Consider the following 14,864-nt stretch of genomic DNA (forward strand, 5'->3'; position numbering starts at 1 on the left):
AATTATGCATTAAAACAATAACCTATTAATTCAGTTATTCGCCGATGACAAATGCAGCGCTGTTTTACTGATGACAAAACTGCGGTCCTATCGCCAAGTTACTATTTTGCCGACTCTCTCGTCAACTCCGTTTCGTCTACCGTTAAATCCCAATCCCAATCCAGCGAAGAACTAGGCAGACACGAATCAATGAAAACGCTTTAATTACAACTTTTTCATTAAATCGGAAGAAAGTTGTTGTTGGGGGTGGGGTCAACAATTTTCCACTGTTATAAATCACTACTCGTAATTCCTGAAAGGCTGCAAGGCTGCCGAGGCCAGGCGAAGATTGTAAATCTCTCCTTTTTATTGCTGTATGAACATATGCTGCAGTCGAAGCCGTCTTCGGAGCCCCATTTGATTATATTTCCCGTAAAGCTGAGTTCCCACAGTGGCGAGCATTAACACTTAGTTGCTTCATCTTAGTCTCCTCATAAAATTATCAGACAAGGGGAATCTTGCCGTGATAAAATGGTCTATTTACACTTTGGGGATCGAGCAATACTTTAATAGACATTACATGAAAAGTGCGAACATGGGACAATTTGAACCATATAAAAGATTTGTCTGTTTTACGAAATCCCACAACAATCCTTATGTTATGAAAGATCGTCAAAATGCAGAGTTTCGAATTCGCTCAACATAGATTTTGACCGAAAGTGGCGTCTTAGTTAAACATTGAGATGTAATCCTTATTTTCTTTTAAATAATTTATAATGCAGTAATTGCAAAGCAATATTTTTATAACGACCATATAAGCCACAGAGGGTAAAGTAATTTAGATAAATGTTGCGTTAAGCCAGCGCTAGGTGCAATAAGGTCATGCATTACTGTCAATAGAAATGTTTTTTATTGCTATTAAATTACAGACAAATGTTTCAGATATTTAGAGCAAGTTGGAAGTAACAATTAACAGAAATATTAAGCAATTCGATAGAATGTAACTCGAAATTAATTTCCCCTAACTAAAAACACGATATTTCAACAAAACATTGGGGGTAAATACAAAACAAGAACAGAGTCAAAATGAAACGACATCCTCCAACGCCTGGTTTTGTGAGGCATTTGTATAACCAGACATTGTCACTGGTCCTTGTGATTTAGCTGCATCTCCTGAAAGAGAAAGGGGGAAAATGCCACATTAATTCCTAGTCCACAGATATCAAGTTCATTGTATAAAACTGCAGTTACCAACGATGATTAATTTCTCCTCCTGGAAAAGAGGAGATTGAGTTTCACAGAAATCGTATCTGCTGCAGCATTTCTTTAACGGCTTCTCTCAACTAATTCAAATCCTGAACGGGATAAATAGGAAGTCCAATTCATTGGCCAGATTTCAATGTGATTACCTCACAACATTTAACCTAAACATATGCCTGTTGTAGTTACATTACATATTTTGTCGTTTTATTCTAATCTTTTGTGTTGTTTTTGAGACTCGCTGATATATATTGCTTTCAAATACTAAAATGTTTTAAACCGAATGAAGTGTTTTATAGAAATACGCTTCCTTGGTTTTATCTATATATGTGTATGTGTACACAGAATCCGATTCTTCCATAAGTACTCCTTGTTAGATTAAATAAATGAGTGCAATAATCAACTCAATACACCAGAAGGGATGATAAGCAACGTTCAGCCTAGAGGCTATGAAATGGCAATAAAATAGAAATCTATTGTTCAATTTAGTGAACCTGGCACTGTTCTGAAAGAAGCTTCCTCACAATGCTTTTTCAAATGCAGCATCGAATGTTTAATTTTCATTCGGCTCTTCATTAGTGTTAATGTAAGAAGTGACTCAAAGCGCCAAACAATCCATATTAAATAGATGTTAGTGAGGTAACGCTGGCTCAACTTACTGGCTCAATCAGAACAATCTGGTAACACAGATCACGTGAACAAATATGCCTGTATCTTAAGGCAGCGCCTATATTTTCTGATTATAAAAGGTATCCGTTGCACTATAAAATTCATAAATTGCTACTTTTTAAAGGAATACCTACCGGTTTATAAATACAATTTCTTCGTCGGATGGTCGATTCTAAAGTCTCGGCTTAGATCTAAAAGCTAAAGCATCTCTGTACGCCGTTTTTATTGGTAGTTGTCCCTGAGACTGAAGCCATTTCTATCGGGAATACCGTCTGCATTTCGTATCGAAATGTCTGTAAAACCGCAAGATCTGGTTTAAGACAGCATTGCCTCCAGACAAACGGCGCAGGATATTATTCGCAGCTGCAGGCTAAGAAAATGAGTTTGAGAAGCATAGATTTATGATAAATTGACACACAGGTAAGCAATCGTATGATAATATGCAACCTTTAGCAGTAGGTTTGGATAATGCCTTCAGCAAGAGGACGCATTATTCATGCCAAATTGTATGAAATTCTGATGCAAACTAGTGCATTGTTTCCATTTCAGTCGCAGACCAGAAAAAATGATTTTGTAGCAAAGAATGGCGATTTATAGAGAAGAAAAACATTTGCTCTTTCACGAAAGTGCGCAATTTGAGAAAGGTTATACCGGACAAACCAGAGGTGTCCCAGATTTGTCTTGTGGATTCATTTTAGCTGATTCTGCAGTTTTATGTAAAAGGAAAACGAAATAAAAAGGCACAGAAACCCAGGGAACTTTCCAAACTGTCACTAGCAAACTTAGATCGTAAATCACATTAATTTGTTGTCTCTAGCTTATCGTCAGGCTGCAGTCTTCTTTGATTTATGCGCTTCAGAAATATATTGCGGGCTAAAGTTATTGCAGCAGCCTGTATAAATTATTTCTCAATTAATGCTATTGTCCTTCAAGGAAAACAATTTGCGAATTTCCAGGAAATCAGCATATCCGTATTTTTACATGTATTTAGACATCAAATATCGAATATTATTTTAACTCGTACTCATAAAAATCGCGTCAGAAGATAGTCTCTATATTCAACTCAATGTTTTTGCACTACACTATTAACCAATTTGGGAAAATCTCAAAAACGAACCATCACATTTAAATCATGGGATCTGGGCGGCTTTGTTACAGTGAAAGTGAAATTTAAATGTTAACTTGTTTTTTCTCTTCCAGTTCTAGAAACGCTTCAATTGCTCTTATTAATTGCAGCCAAGAATACAACCGTACTATTTTCATTTTTATAATAATTCCTACTTTTAGACATATCGTAATGTTGTTAATTCCTGTTCATAATTAATGTTCATAAAACGTTGGTCTGAAGTTAATCTAAGGTAGGATCGGGAATATGATTAAAGTTGTTTGTTTTGGAAATTCCGTTTTAAGTTAATATAACAGTGTTATTCGCTGTAATCTGAATATTAATAATGGGGGGCGTTTTTGCTTAATGAAAACGTAAATTGTCCAAATTCACGTTGTTTGTATGCAGATTTGGACATTTTCTCAGAATGCTCACAGGTATAAGCGTTGCTTTGCCGTCTGCATATGTGCTTTGCTCGGTGAAAACTTCTGCGTGGAGCATTTTTCATTGCTGCATGCCTGGAAGCTGCTGGGCTGCCATGTTAGTCAGCTGAATCCAATTACTCTGAGTAGCATTTCATTTTGCTCGATGGGGCCACTCACTTATAACTTCACCTAAAATTTCAATAAACCTCTCTCCTCAGCTCAAGCCATGGTAACTATCAACATTCGATTGGTAGTGTAGCTTTAAAACTTTTCATCTCTGCAAAAAGTGAAAACTTTTTCAGGCACCACGTACAGTAACCGCCCTGGGCTCATGAATTGTGCTTTGGTGGACACCAAAAGTAATAAACAAGTAATTGTTCTCAAATCAGTTCAGCAAATTTAGGAACGTGTCAAAAGAAAAAGTTTTCAAAACTTTCCGACATATTCATTCTGCTAACCCTATTGACACGGATAATCTGCTTATACCTTTTAGGTTGGTAGTATCAGAGCTCCCTTACACTACTGCGAAATTAATAAAATGCTTAAAAACTTACCGTCCAGATCAGAGCTGAGCACTTAAGTTATCAGTAACTGTTTGAAAGCAACCAAGTGTTTAAAGCTTGTCCACTGTTCTTGCTTTCTCGAAAAGTAGCGACTTTGCCCTACAAATACTTAACTTACTTCCCGTGATTACAGAGAAATAAAACCTTTTAAATTGACGTATGGCCACGTGAATACATTACACACATTATGGTGGGAGGCATTGGACCGAGGACGCGATGCCTTGCCGACTGTGAGTTGGATCCTCTTCTAACTTCAAACTATATCGACACAAGTTGGTGAGACTTGTTTGTAAAGTGCTGCATCTTAGTGGGATTAAAGAGGGATAGAAAAGCCATGGTGAAGTTGTGTGATGGGCTGTATTGTGAGGTAGTGGAGGCGCTTCCGTTCGTTGTTCATTAAGTGGTGAGTTATTGCTGTACAAGCCAAAGGTCATTTCAAAGCCTTATGATTCTTACATATTGTCAGCTAATGACGGCGATTTCTTTGTCCCTCTGAACTGCCACAGTTGCTGTTTTTTTCCCTTAAATATATTTTCAAATTTAAAGCATGTGCTTTGAATTGATTCAACATTCCCTAAAAATCAGTTTCTGCCTGACTTCAGCTTCCTTCCACCTTCCATCTGCTCCTTGCACATTGATTTGGAGATTGGAGCCTGTTTGCGGGTTTCGGCGGTGCTGTGTTATTGCATTTTAGTAACTTTTTTGTATAACCAAGCTTTTTATATCGAGCATTATGAGCCTGCCTAATCGATGTAAAATATTACATGATGTTTGGTATCCCAATGACAAAGCATAACCGCCTGTCAATATAATACATTATTCATGAGCTTTATATATGGCGCCAGGCCCTTTCTTGCTGACCTCCATATTTGTATTGTTATGTTAGCTGGCTATAAAATGTTCGACAACGGTGGTCATTTCTGCTTAAACGCGTTGATTTAAACTTCAACAGGAAAAGAAATAGACGCTTATATTTTTATTATGAAGAATGTCAATACAGCCAGTTTGCGAATACTGGTTTGGAGTGAGTTCGTGGAAACCAAAAGGCTGCATGATGTAAAATAGTGATTCTTGTTTAATGCTCCGTTCAGGCCCATTCTCCATTAAAAGGCTCCACAGAACAATCTATTTCCCTACCAAGTACAGTAGGCCCCAAAATATCATGTTCGTTGGGTAATAAGCCCACCCTCGAGGCACATTTCTGGTACTTTAAATGAAAGTTCCGATCTAAAATGCTTGATGCTATTAATAGCTTAATGTTTCCGCAATAACAATTTGGATTAGGAAAATCGCTGGGAAGAAATTCTTTGTTATTGTGTATTCAGATTCTCGGGAGGCGGTTCTTCGGCAATTTTCTTTTAAAAGGAGGCCAAATTTCATATCCCAATCTGTACCGATTGTAAATCTATTTAACCCGTTCTTCCCTTCTATCTTTTTTAATTCACTGACAATGCAACTCGCCTCATTAATCACACAGCGTTGCTAATGAGTAGCATCAAATTTCTAATTTCTGGAGCAAAGCAAGTGAACATCATTTTATTTTTTCATAAAATATACCAAAGCACTTAGCCGTTTGATTAAAGCTCACGAGGAAACCTGTTTTTTCCCCACACATTTTATGTAAATAACAAAGAAATACATTGAACAAAATCAAATTTGGATTGCGCGGCCTGTTGCAAGATCCTTTCCTTCTTTGTTTGATAGCAGTCAAGAAGATGGCCTGAAATATATAGGATATAGAGAAATGGTATTAGTGTCCTTGAAAGTATTTAATTACATTTTCTGCTTTCAGAACAAAGCCAGTGTCCTCTGATCAATCTGGACAGATTCCAAATCCGATCCAACGAAAAGCAGATAAAAAAAAAATCAGTGGTGAGTTTCTATACTTTTCACTCCTTTTTAGCAGAATCTGCTATTCTGGTCAATAAGCAGAATTACCACTGCAGAATTATTTCAAGGTTTTATATATTAACCACCGGAATACAGATAGAAGAAATTAATTACATTCTTTAAATAGGCAGGGACTCGATCCTTGGACTTCTCCATTGGCGCCTGTTATCGTGCTACACGTTGGTGAACCTGCTTCCTCTCTCTGCTAGACCCCATGCTTTTGCAAAATAATGTGTAATTCTGATAAATTGGTCTGCATTGTGTTAACACGTCTGGGTAGCAGGCCATTAAGGCTTCAAAGCAATACAATTGAAAACGGGAGAGAATAGAAATCTTATTTAAACTATTCTATGTGTGGCACATCGTAATGTTCAGAATGAGGCATGTTTATAGCCAATATGTACATCTGGGTGCGTTTCGTTAAATCTAGAAGGGGGGAGGGGGTACGTTTTATGAAGTATTGGAAACGATTCCTTTGAGCTGTACTATTCCGTTCAGCTACTTTGACTTCAGGTCTACAGCGTTGCTCTTTAATCTTTCTAACTCAGTTTCAACTCCATATATTTGTTTCCATATATTTGTTCATTTTGCAACACACATGGCTTCCATGAGAGACCGACACATTTCGTGGGACTGTCCCTCGTTTGTAAATTAATTGGGCTGTATAATGGGAGTCCTACTTCTGGATAAACCACAAAAATGGATTGTGAATTGGAGACAGGAACCGCACAATCCATTCAATCTTTATAGTTTACACAATGAGAGTGTTTATCCCACTTACTCGATATAGAATAAAGGACCTGACATTAAAAATGGTTGATATCTGAAAGCTGGTGAATATTAGTTTGATGATGGGGGTCCTGCTACCTTTATATGCAAAGACTGGATTATTTCTCCAGAGAGGTCATTTCAATTTTGAAACAAAGTTCTTCGATGTCTACAATTTAGGGATGAAGCTCAGATCTGGAAGAGATTAGGTAAGATGCAAGCTGAAATATGAACAGATGTGCACACCCAACCAGATCCCTTTGCCAGAACTGATCCTCAGAGTATAAGCATAATTAACATTGCCATGTCCCAAGAATAATCTGCTTCTTCTGGAGAGTGATGGCTGAATGCAACAAATATTTGAGTAGAATTTTTAACAAAATATATCATATGGTTAAGCAAGTTCCGAAAATGCGTGGAACTCGTTACAATTTAAAATAGCTGACATATATCACGAATAAAATTGCATTAAACATGCCTGCCAGACACCGAGTAGAAGAGAGACGCTTCTTTTCCCCGTTTGATCCCCTGATTCTCCCGGCTTCGTACCTCAAATCAAACCTTTGATTTCAAATTTGGCTCCCAGCTGACGTTCAGCAAAGACAATTTCCAGTTGCTCCCGCTCGAGCCCTGCGCTTCTGCTCGATGTGAGAAGCTGGCGGTGTGAACCTTCCTTCAAATTCCCTGGCAACTTTCAATGGCTTATATAAAATCCTGCAAGAGTTGGCGAAACGCCTCGTAGATAAGGAACTTGTGGAGTCTGGGCATTCTTTTTTTGGCCTTTCCTCCTACGCTGTAGCTGTTTTACACTTCTGAAGATAGCAAGTCTTTGGAAGTGTTTTTTCTTTTCATTCTGTAGTGGAGCCTTTGCGACCATAGCACTAGCAGTCATAAATTGTGCGTAGCACACAATGACAGGTGCATTGATATGCACTGTGAGGACTCTAGCTTCTTAATAACAACGAACTGCCCATCTTTATGTACGGCTATTACATTCTTAGGCTACTCTGCTAAGATTAAACGGAAAACGGAAAGCAATTATTCGATTATTAGTTAAATGATGGAAACTGTTTTTCAGTGGTCTCGCCATGGACAAATAAAACACACACAGGAGAAAGTGACTCAGGATGTAGCTTTGCTATTTACTTAAGTCTGTATTAAAGAAGTTTATCTTTTGTAACTCCGCTTTATAGACGAATTTAAAACCTGAGATAATGGAAAATGGAAAGTTAAATCATTAACTTCAATCCTGTCGTGGTGTATCTATGACCGGCAACTCTTTTGCCCTTCTACTTTTCGTTAGTGTTGTAGTGAAACTTGCCATTTATGTCGGCCAAAAGTGTTTAATAATTTCTGGCGTTATTTTTCGCCATGGGCCCACGCGGTTGCAGATAATGTATTCGGAAACACACCAAAAATAAAGAGGTGATGGTCCAGAACAAGGTGTTACTTATCAAATCTTTGTATTAGGTGATGCACCCTTGCATTTAGAAAACATGTAAGGTAAGAAAGATCTGAAAGATGAACGCAGAAACAGTTGACCATTGTCCAAATGATTTATGGCCCGTGGCTGCGATGGAGGTTCAAGCAGAGTTCACAAGCAGTTGGTGTTTCTGAACCAGATCTGCCGCTTCACCACCTTTTCACAACACCTTAATATTAATGTTGGTTTTGATATTCTGATGATAGCGCCTTCAAACCACCTACAATCGAGGAGGCTGGCTGCAATAGCGTGGGTTCAGATCCCGTGGCAGTAAATAATACTGCGTTGCTTCCTTATCTCTTACACATAACACGGGTTAGATGGGCAGAGTGGATGGGGAGGGAACAGAAATGTAATTAAATTCCAGATAAACAGCTAAGTAAAGGACCGCAATATAATGCCAAACTTACTGAACTATAATGGCGTGCATGGATAGGACGTGAAAACAGGATAACAGAAGAAAATAGAATGCAAAGAGACACATAAAAACAAACAGCGTAAAGCAGTAAAGCAAAATATTGACATTTTTTTCCCGTAAAGGAACAGCTGAAATGTGCACGTGTGCCTGACTGCTACTTTGGAGGGCGCAGATCACAAACCTCATATTTCATTATAATGTCAAGTCTTGTATGGCTGAAGGCTTTTTCTAAATGAATCGAAAATCTATTTGTGACGTGATATAGTAGCAGATAAGTCATACATCCAATGGTTGCGATGGTTTATACAGGAATACATTTTACTTAAATGATTCAGCAGACTAGGTATTGTACTCAAGACTTAAAACACTGGCAAGTCATTTTCCTTAACGGTCCCAGTATATTTCACAGTGATTTGTTTTAATTTGCGTTTTGATCATTTAATTCCAGACACAGAAATAACCTCCTAGTTTAATAAATATCTTCAGTAACCTCAATCGGAACACAAGGTGCCATTCTTCAATAAAAAAAACTTTGACTTTATTGCTGAGCTCCTCACTTCATGCACAAATGCAGTAACTGGGAAGTCCCCTCACCAAGTTAGATACGTACTTTTAATAAGCTTTTGGCCGAGAGTTTTCGAGTAATTTTTACAATTGGTTTAATAACAAATTCACAAGTAAGTAAGGAATGGTTAACAGATTTGCGTTAGGGTCACAAAACTGTAGATAGTACATAAATAATTTTACTATAGAAACAAATTGGAAAATATGATGTTAAAATAGTTTATATATAGTATAGTGTTTCGAAACAACTGTTGTTACAGCTACAAGAGTCTCATCTCCATTCTTTCAAATCGATTCTTATATTATGAATCGTTATTGACTTTAAGATTGGAGTTTGCACATTCTTGGAGTTTGCACATTCTCCCCGTGACTGCCTGGGTCTCACACCCACAAGCCAAAGATATGCAGGGTAGGTAGATTGGCCACGCTAAATTGCCCCTTAATTGGAAAAAAATAATTGGGTGCTATTGACTTTAAGAAAGGTTGCCGGTTAGACTAAACACGCTATCATTCCTGTTTTTTTTGTTTCAGTTTACGTTAGTGCGATGATTTTATTTCACATACACGTTCCAAAAAGATAATCCTATCCAGTAATATATGCTATATTGCAGACTGCTGCATAAACTAAAGCCGATGTAAGCAGCAGGATGCAGATGTAAAATGCTGACTTGCTTATTTCTCTGTTTTAATTAGAACAAAAAGATTGAATAGGTGCTAGTTATACTTTAACTAAACTGCCTGCCCTCTGTCATAAAGCAGAGAGATGTAGCAGAAAGCAAGACATTCGCTTCACACAAACCTCTCTTACGTTGAAGAAAAAGAAACCAACAATGGCGAGGGAACACTTCGTTGGTTTTTCAGCTTTTGGAACTGGTCCGATCCATCATGTCTTGTGCAACACTGTCTAGATCAGAGAATAAAACGGTCTGTACCCCCAGCAAATGCTGCAGGCGAATAAGTTGCCTGTGACTATGGTATTTTCGTTCTGTTTGAGAGGCGCCTTTTTGTTTCTCACCATTATAAAAATGGCCTCAATCAGTGAAACCAGCTGGAATAGCACTGTGTGTTCCACCGAAGTCCACTTATGTCAAGCATGACTGCGACATTTTTAGCGTTCTTTGACTTCCACTGTTCTGAGAATAAATCCTTAGCAGAAAACTGGTTGTTTTCCATATGATGTGAAATAGTTCAGATGATGAAGAATATTATATTATGTCTGCTATATATAATTACGTCTTGTTACAAAATCAAAATAACGTATTTATAAGAGAATCGTCATCTGCGGTAGGTATTAATAGACGAGTAATGCATTATGCATTGAAATATTAATAAATCTCCGCCGAAGTGGAAGGCAACAGCAAAACGTTATACATCGTTTCAACTATAAATGTTTTCGACATTTCCTGAAAATGGTCACTTCAAGTGCCCGAGTTTACAAATTGAAGCTGATTCCTCGAAACACAGGAAGGTGCCAACACATAAACACCTTGTAAAATTATAAATGTCTTCCAGAAGTTGTCAAGTAATTTATTTTACATTTCAGCAACTTATTAATTCTCTCGTAAAGTAGTAATTCATAGAAGAAGGAAAACTCAAATTCTGCTAACGGATGTGATATAAGATTTTATTTATGGATGCTGTTTATGCTTTACAAGTTGAATTATGAGTTCCTAATGTTTCACCATTATTGTCTTTTGCCTCATAAGCTCAAGGACTGCTGCAGACTTGTGATTGGTGTAACAGTGCCACGTGATCGAAGGTGTCAATGCTATTCGATAAGGGTGTCAAGACCTTATCATTTCGAAATAGCGAGATGCAAAAAGCGACTTACTACGATAACTCCGGAATATTCGGCGGTTACTCCTACCAAAAGACCAACGCATATAGCTACAGTTCTAGCCACCAGGCCTTCCCGCCATCATCTGTTGAAAATGATTATCAAAGCTCGGCGTGCCCCATTCAGACATCTGGTGTCAGGGCCCCAAACCATAAGCCTACCGATATAAATGGCAACTGTATGAGAACAAGTGGCAGCCAGGGCACTGTCCAGCCCCCAACCATCAATGAGCCACACCTGCCACCTCCTTTACCACCCTCACCCAATGCAAGCAACACCTCAACACAGAAAAGAGCCAAGTCTATTTCAAATTCTTCCGCCAGCCCAGCTGCTACTCTCACCAAGCAAATCTTTCCCTGGATGAAAGAGTCTCGTCAAAATGCCAAGCAGAAAAACAACTGCACAGTTGCAGGTATCCTTCAGCACTTCACTTTTTCGAATTTGAATCACAGCTAATCTTTTAACAATTAGGGAGAAAGTTTGCCAAATGACACACCGAGATGGAAGTAGTTTCCCTCTATTTGACTTCCCGTGGTTGGGGAGAGCAAAAGGATCATTACATATTTTCAGGGCATTGCGTAAACATTTTGGCGATAACTTGTAAATCATTAAATCCTCGACTGCTTGAGTAAGTAACTGAGACATTCTGGGAGTGTTGATCAGGAATGCCTGAATTAATAGGCTGACCCTTCTCTGATTCTCGTATGTCACACAGTGAAATCCTAATATATGCAATTGTTGCAGATGGCTCAAATACTCCCATTTTATCACTGTGGACTTCGCCGTTTAGACCAGAATCTATTAAAATAAAGTCATATAAAGAATGTGTTTGTATCTCCTTTACATAGAAGTGATTTGATTGTATTTGATCTCATTTTATTCTACTGCTCATTCCCATTGCCTTTAAATACAGAGGTTCAAGTACATATGACCTAAGTTTGGTGCATGATAGCACGGGGCAGCATAGTGGTTAGCACAGTTGCTTCGCAGCTCCAGGGTCCCAGGTTCGATTCCCGGCTGGATCACTGTCTATGCGGAGTCTGCACGTGCCTGCGTGGGTTTCTCCGGGTGCTCCAAAGATATGCGGGTTAGGTGGATTGGCCATGCTAAATTGCCCTTTGTGTCCAAAATATGTTAAGTGGTGGTTACTGGGTTACGGGGAGAGGGTAGATACGTGGGCTTCAGTAGGGTGCTCTTTGTAAGGGCCAGTGCAGACTCGATGGGTCGAATGGCCTCCTTCTGCACTGTTGATTTATGATAGAAATACTACTAATGGGACTAACCTTCAACTTCTAATTGTGTGGGTACAATCAATTGGCACAACTGTATTCTAAATGAGAATAACTTTTACTTTTACACAAACAAAAATACACATCGAGTCAGCTAATCATTGCACGGCATTATTGCAATACAGCACAATATCAGGTGTTTGACTTCCAAGCTCCTCATATTAAAGAAGGAAGCACTTATATTACTTTTTCTTTGGGAGGGATTTGCTCATCAGTTTCGAGGTAGTTGCCTCTCCAAAGTTTTAACTACAATCTGGGAAACAACGTGAAGCAATTGTTACATTCCAAATTATGGGTCAATATTTCCAGGTAAATGTTTTTATTAGAAATGAATTCTTGTGAAATAACGTTTTATAACGTTATTGGATCTTCTGCTTGAAACTCCGAAGAAGTCGATAAATAGACACCTCGTGAATCAGCAAACAGCATTAACAGCAAATGCCAAAGAAAAGAAGTAACGTGCATTTATCTAGCGCCTTTCACGGCCCCGGCACGGCGTAAAGAACGTAACCGCCAACCAAATCATTTAAAAATGACGTTAAATGCTTATTTTAATGTTAATACAGCTATTAACCCACCTTTGTATGTAATCGACATGTTACCCTTCAGATGGTTATATTTGGCCACTACATAAGGCTGGGGAGTAGGGGCGGGGGGCGTTACATGATTAAATAATGGGTTTCCACTTATTTTCCTAGTTCAGTGGTGGATAATGACGCGGCGGGGTTTTTAGGTTAGACGTGCTTATTTACACATTTATGTATGGGAACCAATATAATGTTTTTCATTTTGCAGGCGACAATTGTGAAGATAAAAGCCCACCCGGTCCATCCTCCAAGAGAGTCCGTACAGCCTACACCAGCGCGCAGCTGGTCGAACTGGAAAAGGAATTTCATTTTAATCGTTATCTGTGCCGTCCTCGGCGAGTTGAAATGGCCAATTTATTAAACCTAACCGAACGCCAGATAAAGATCTGGTTCCAGAACAGAAGAATGAAATATAAAAAGGATCAAAAGTCCAAAGGGATCATGCACTCCCCTGTTGGACAGTCTCCAGACAGAAGTCCGCTTTTGACCGCGCCAAATAACATTGGATTCTCAAGCCAGCTCCCCACTGTCAACAGTCTGAGTTATGAACCTCCTTCGCCAACATCTTTCACAAAATCCCAGCAAAATATGTATGGCTTGGCTGCTTACACTGCACCCCATAACAGCTGCCTACCCCAGCAGAAAAGGTACCCGGGTACAGAGTATGACCATCACACTATGCAGGGCAATGGTAGTTTTGCCAATCACAACTTGCAGGGCAGCCCTGTGTATGTTGGAGGGAACTTTGTTGATTCAATGCCAGCTTCTGGTCCGATGTTTAACCTTACCCATCTTCCTCATCCTTCATCAGCCACTGTGGACTATAGCTGCTCTGCTCAAATACCAGGCAATCACCACCATGGACCTTGTGATCCCCATCCTACATATACAGACCTGACATCTCATCACACATCTCAGGGAAGAATCCAAGAAGCGCCCAAACTAACACATCTGTAACGGACCAGCACGGTTTGTCAAGCGATGTCACTTCGCTTTTTTATTACCTCATTTGTATCAAATATTCTCCTGCTATGAGACTGCCGCAGTATTCGTCCACCATTCATTTTCTACCTGTTACAATGCTTCTCTGTGTTTATTTAAGGGTCTACATGTCAGCCATACCTTTCCGTAAGATCCTAGCGTAATGCAGAATGCAAATAGAGGAACAATTGCTTGAAATATGTGCATTGGAAGGTAAGATACATGGAGCCAGTCCTCAGCAAACCCTTCTTAATGTGGAATTTAAAGACTAGTAATTCTACACACTCCACTGAGGTGGGATCCTGTCCGTAACTGGTCTTACTGCCCAGAACTTCAGCTCTGTACTTTTCAATAATGAACGGACTGAATTGAACATCAATGATATGTATTTATTATTTTAAGTCGAAAAGAAAAAAGATTTTTCTATCACTTATTTATCCTCGTCTTAATGTATTTATGTGAGATTTATAGATCTTCTACAATCTGACTTTAACCTGTTTGAACCATGTCTGTTACAATCATATTTTCCCTCTTTAGTAAACCTGGGTTTAAATTAGATGAGAGGATAGTTTTTTGAGCAGTTGTATCAGTGGCTGGTGTTTGTAGATTATGTAAGGGTTATCTCTGAAAGCAAATTGTAAGTTATGACTGTAGTTAATCAGAGAAAATGTGACACTACACAATAGACGGCACATTTCTATAACAATACTTTATTTCAATTGTCTGGTACTATTCCAACAGATATTTAGAATAAAAATGTGTTCTTTGGACAAACCTGTAGCCTTTATTTATAAATACATATGCACCATATCAGCTGGATGTTTCGCCATCTTGTCTCCTCACTTCTCATTAATACAAGACAAACTGACTGCAGCCATAGACTGGAGATGTTCAGCCCAGTTGCGGTCGGGTTAAAATGGGCACTTGCAAAACGATACATTGCACGTTTCAATGCAATGCTAAATGAGCATGAAAAACCATTGCTGCAATTTTGTATTTTACCCAGCAATGTAATATACCACATGAAATGTTAAGAGTGGGGCACA

At 38.7% G+C, this 14,864-nt stretch overlaps 1 protein-coding gene and 1 long non-coding RNA gene across 11 annotated transcripts in view; one reads left to right on the forward strand and one right to left on the reverse strand.

Annotated features, from left to right (window-relative positions):
* Positions 1-14,592, forward strand: part of hoxd3a (homeobox D3a) — a 37,834-nt gene extending 23,242 nt beyond the window's left edge. For 4 of the 8 annotated variants that reach the window (XM_072476812.1, XM_072476803.1, XM_072476787.1 and 1 more), the window contains 3 exons: positions 5,794-5,873; positions 10,831-11,373; positions 13,046-14,592. In XM_072476812.1, coding sequence (XP_072332913.1) covers positions 10,890-11,373; positions 13,046-13,794 — 1,233 coding nt within the window. In that variant the 5' untranslated portion in view covers positions 5,794-5,873; positions 10,831-10,889 and the 3' untranslated portion in view covers positions 13,795-14,592. Of the gene's footprint in view, positions 1-2,178; positions 2,329-4,165; positions 4,232-4,267; positions 4,405-5,382; positions 5,522-5,793; positions 5,874-10,830; positions 11,374-13,045 lie in introns of those variants that run through there. The other 4 variants (XM_072476847.1, XM_072476839.1, XM_072476794.1 and 1 more) reach the window with 4 other exon arrangements.
* Positions 187-10,077, reverse strand: LOC140391907 (uncharacterized). 3 transcript variants are annotated; one of them, XR_011935209.1, is made up of 4 exons: positions 9,933-10,077; positions 3,993-5,721; positions 2,043-2,278; positions 187-1,152 (listed from the first exon to the last, which is right to left on the reverse strand). It is a non-coding gene; the product is annotated as an uncharacterized lncRNA (long non-coding RNA). The 3 variants fall into 3 exon arrangements; XR_011935207.1 differs by having other exon boundaries at positions 9,924-10,077; XR_011935206.1 differs by lacking the exon at positions 9,933-10,077 and adding an exon at positions 7,209-7,581.
* Positions 14,593-14,864: the final 272 nt, after the last annotated feature.

This window comes from Scyliorhinus torazame, chromosome 2, assembly GCF_047496885.1.
Source record: "Scyliorhinus torazame isolate Kashiwa2021f chromosome 2, sScyTor2.1, whole genome shotgun sequence".
Classification (NCBI taxonomy): domain Eukaryota; kingdom Metazoa; phylum Chordata; class Chondrichthyes; order Carcharhiniformes; family Scyliorhinidae; genus Scyliorhinus; species Scyliorhinus torazame.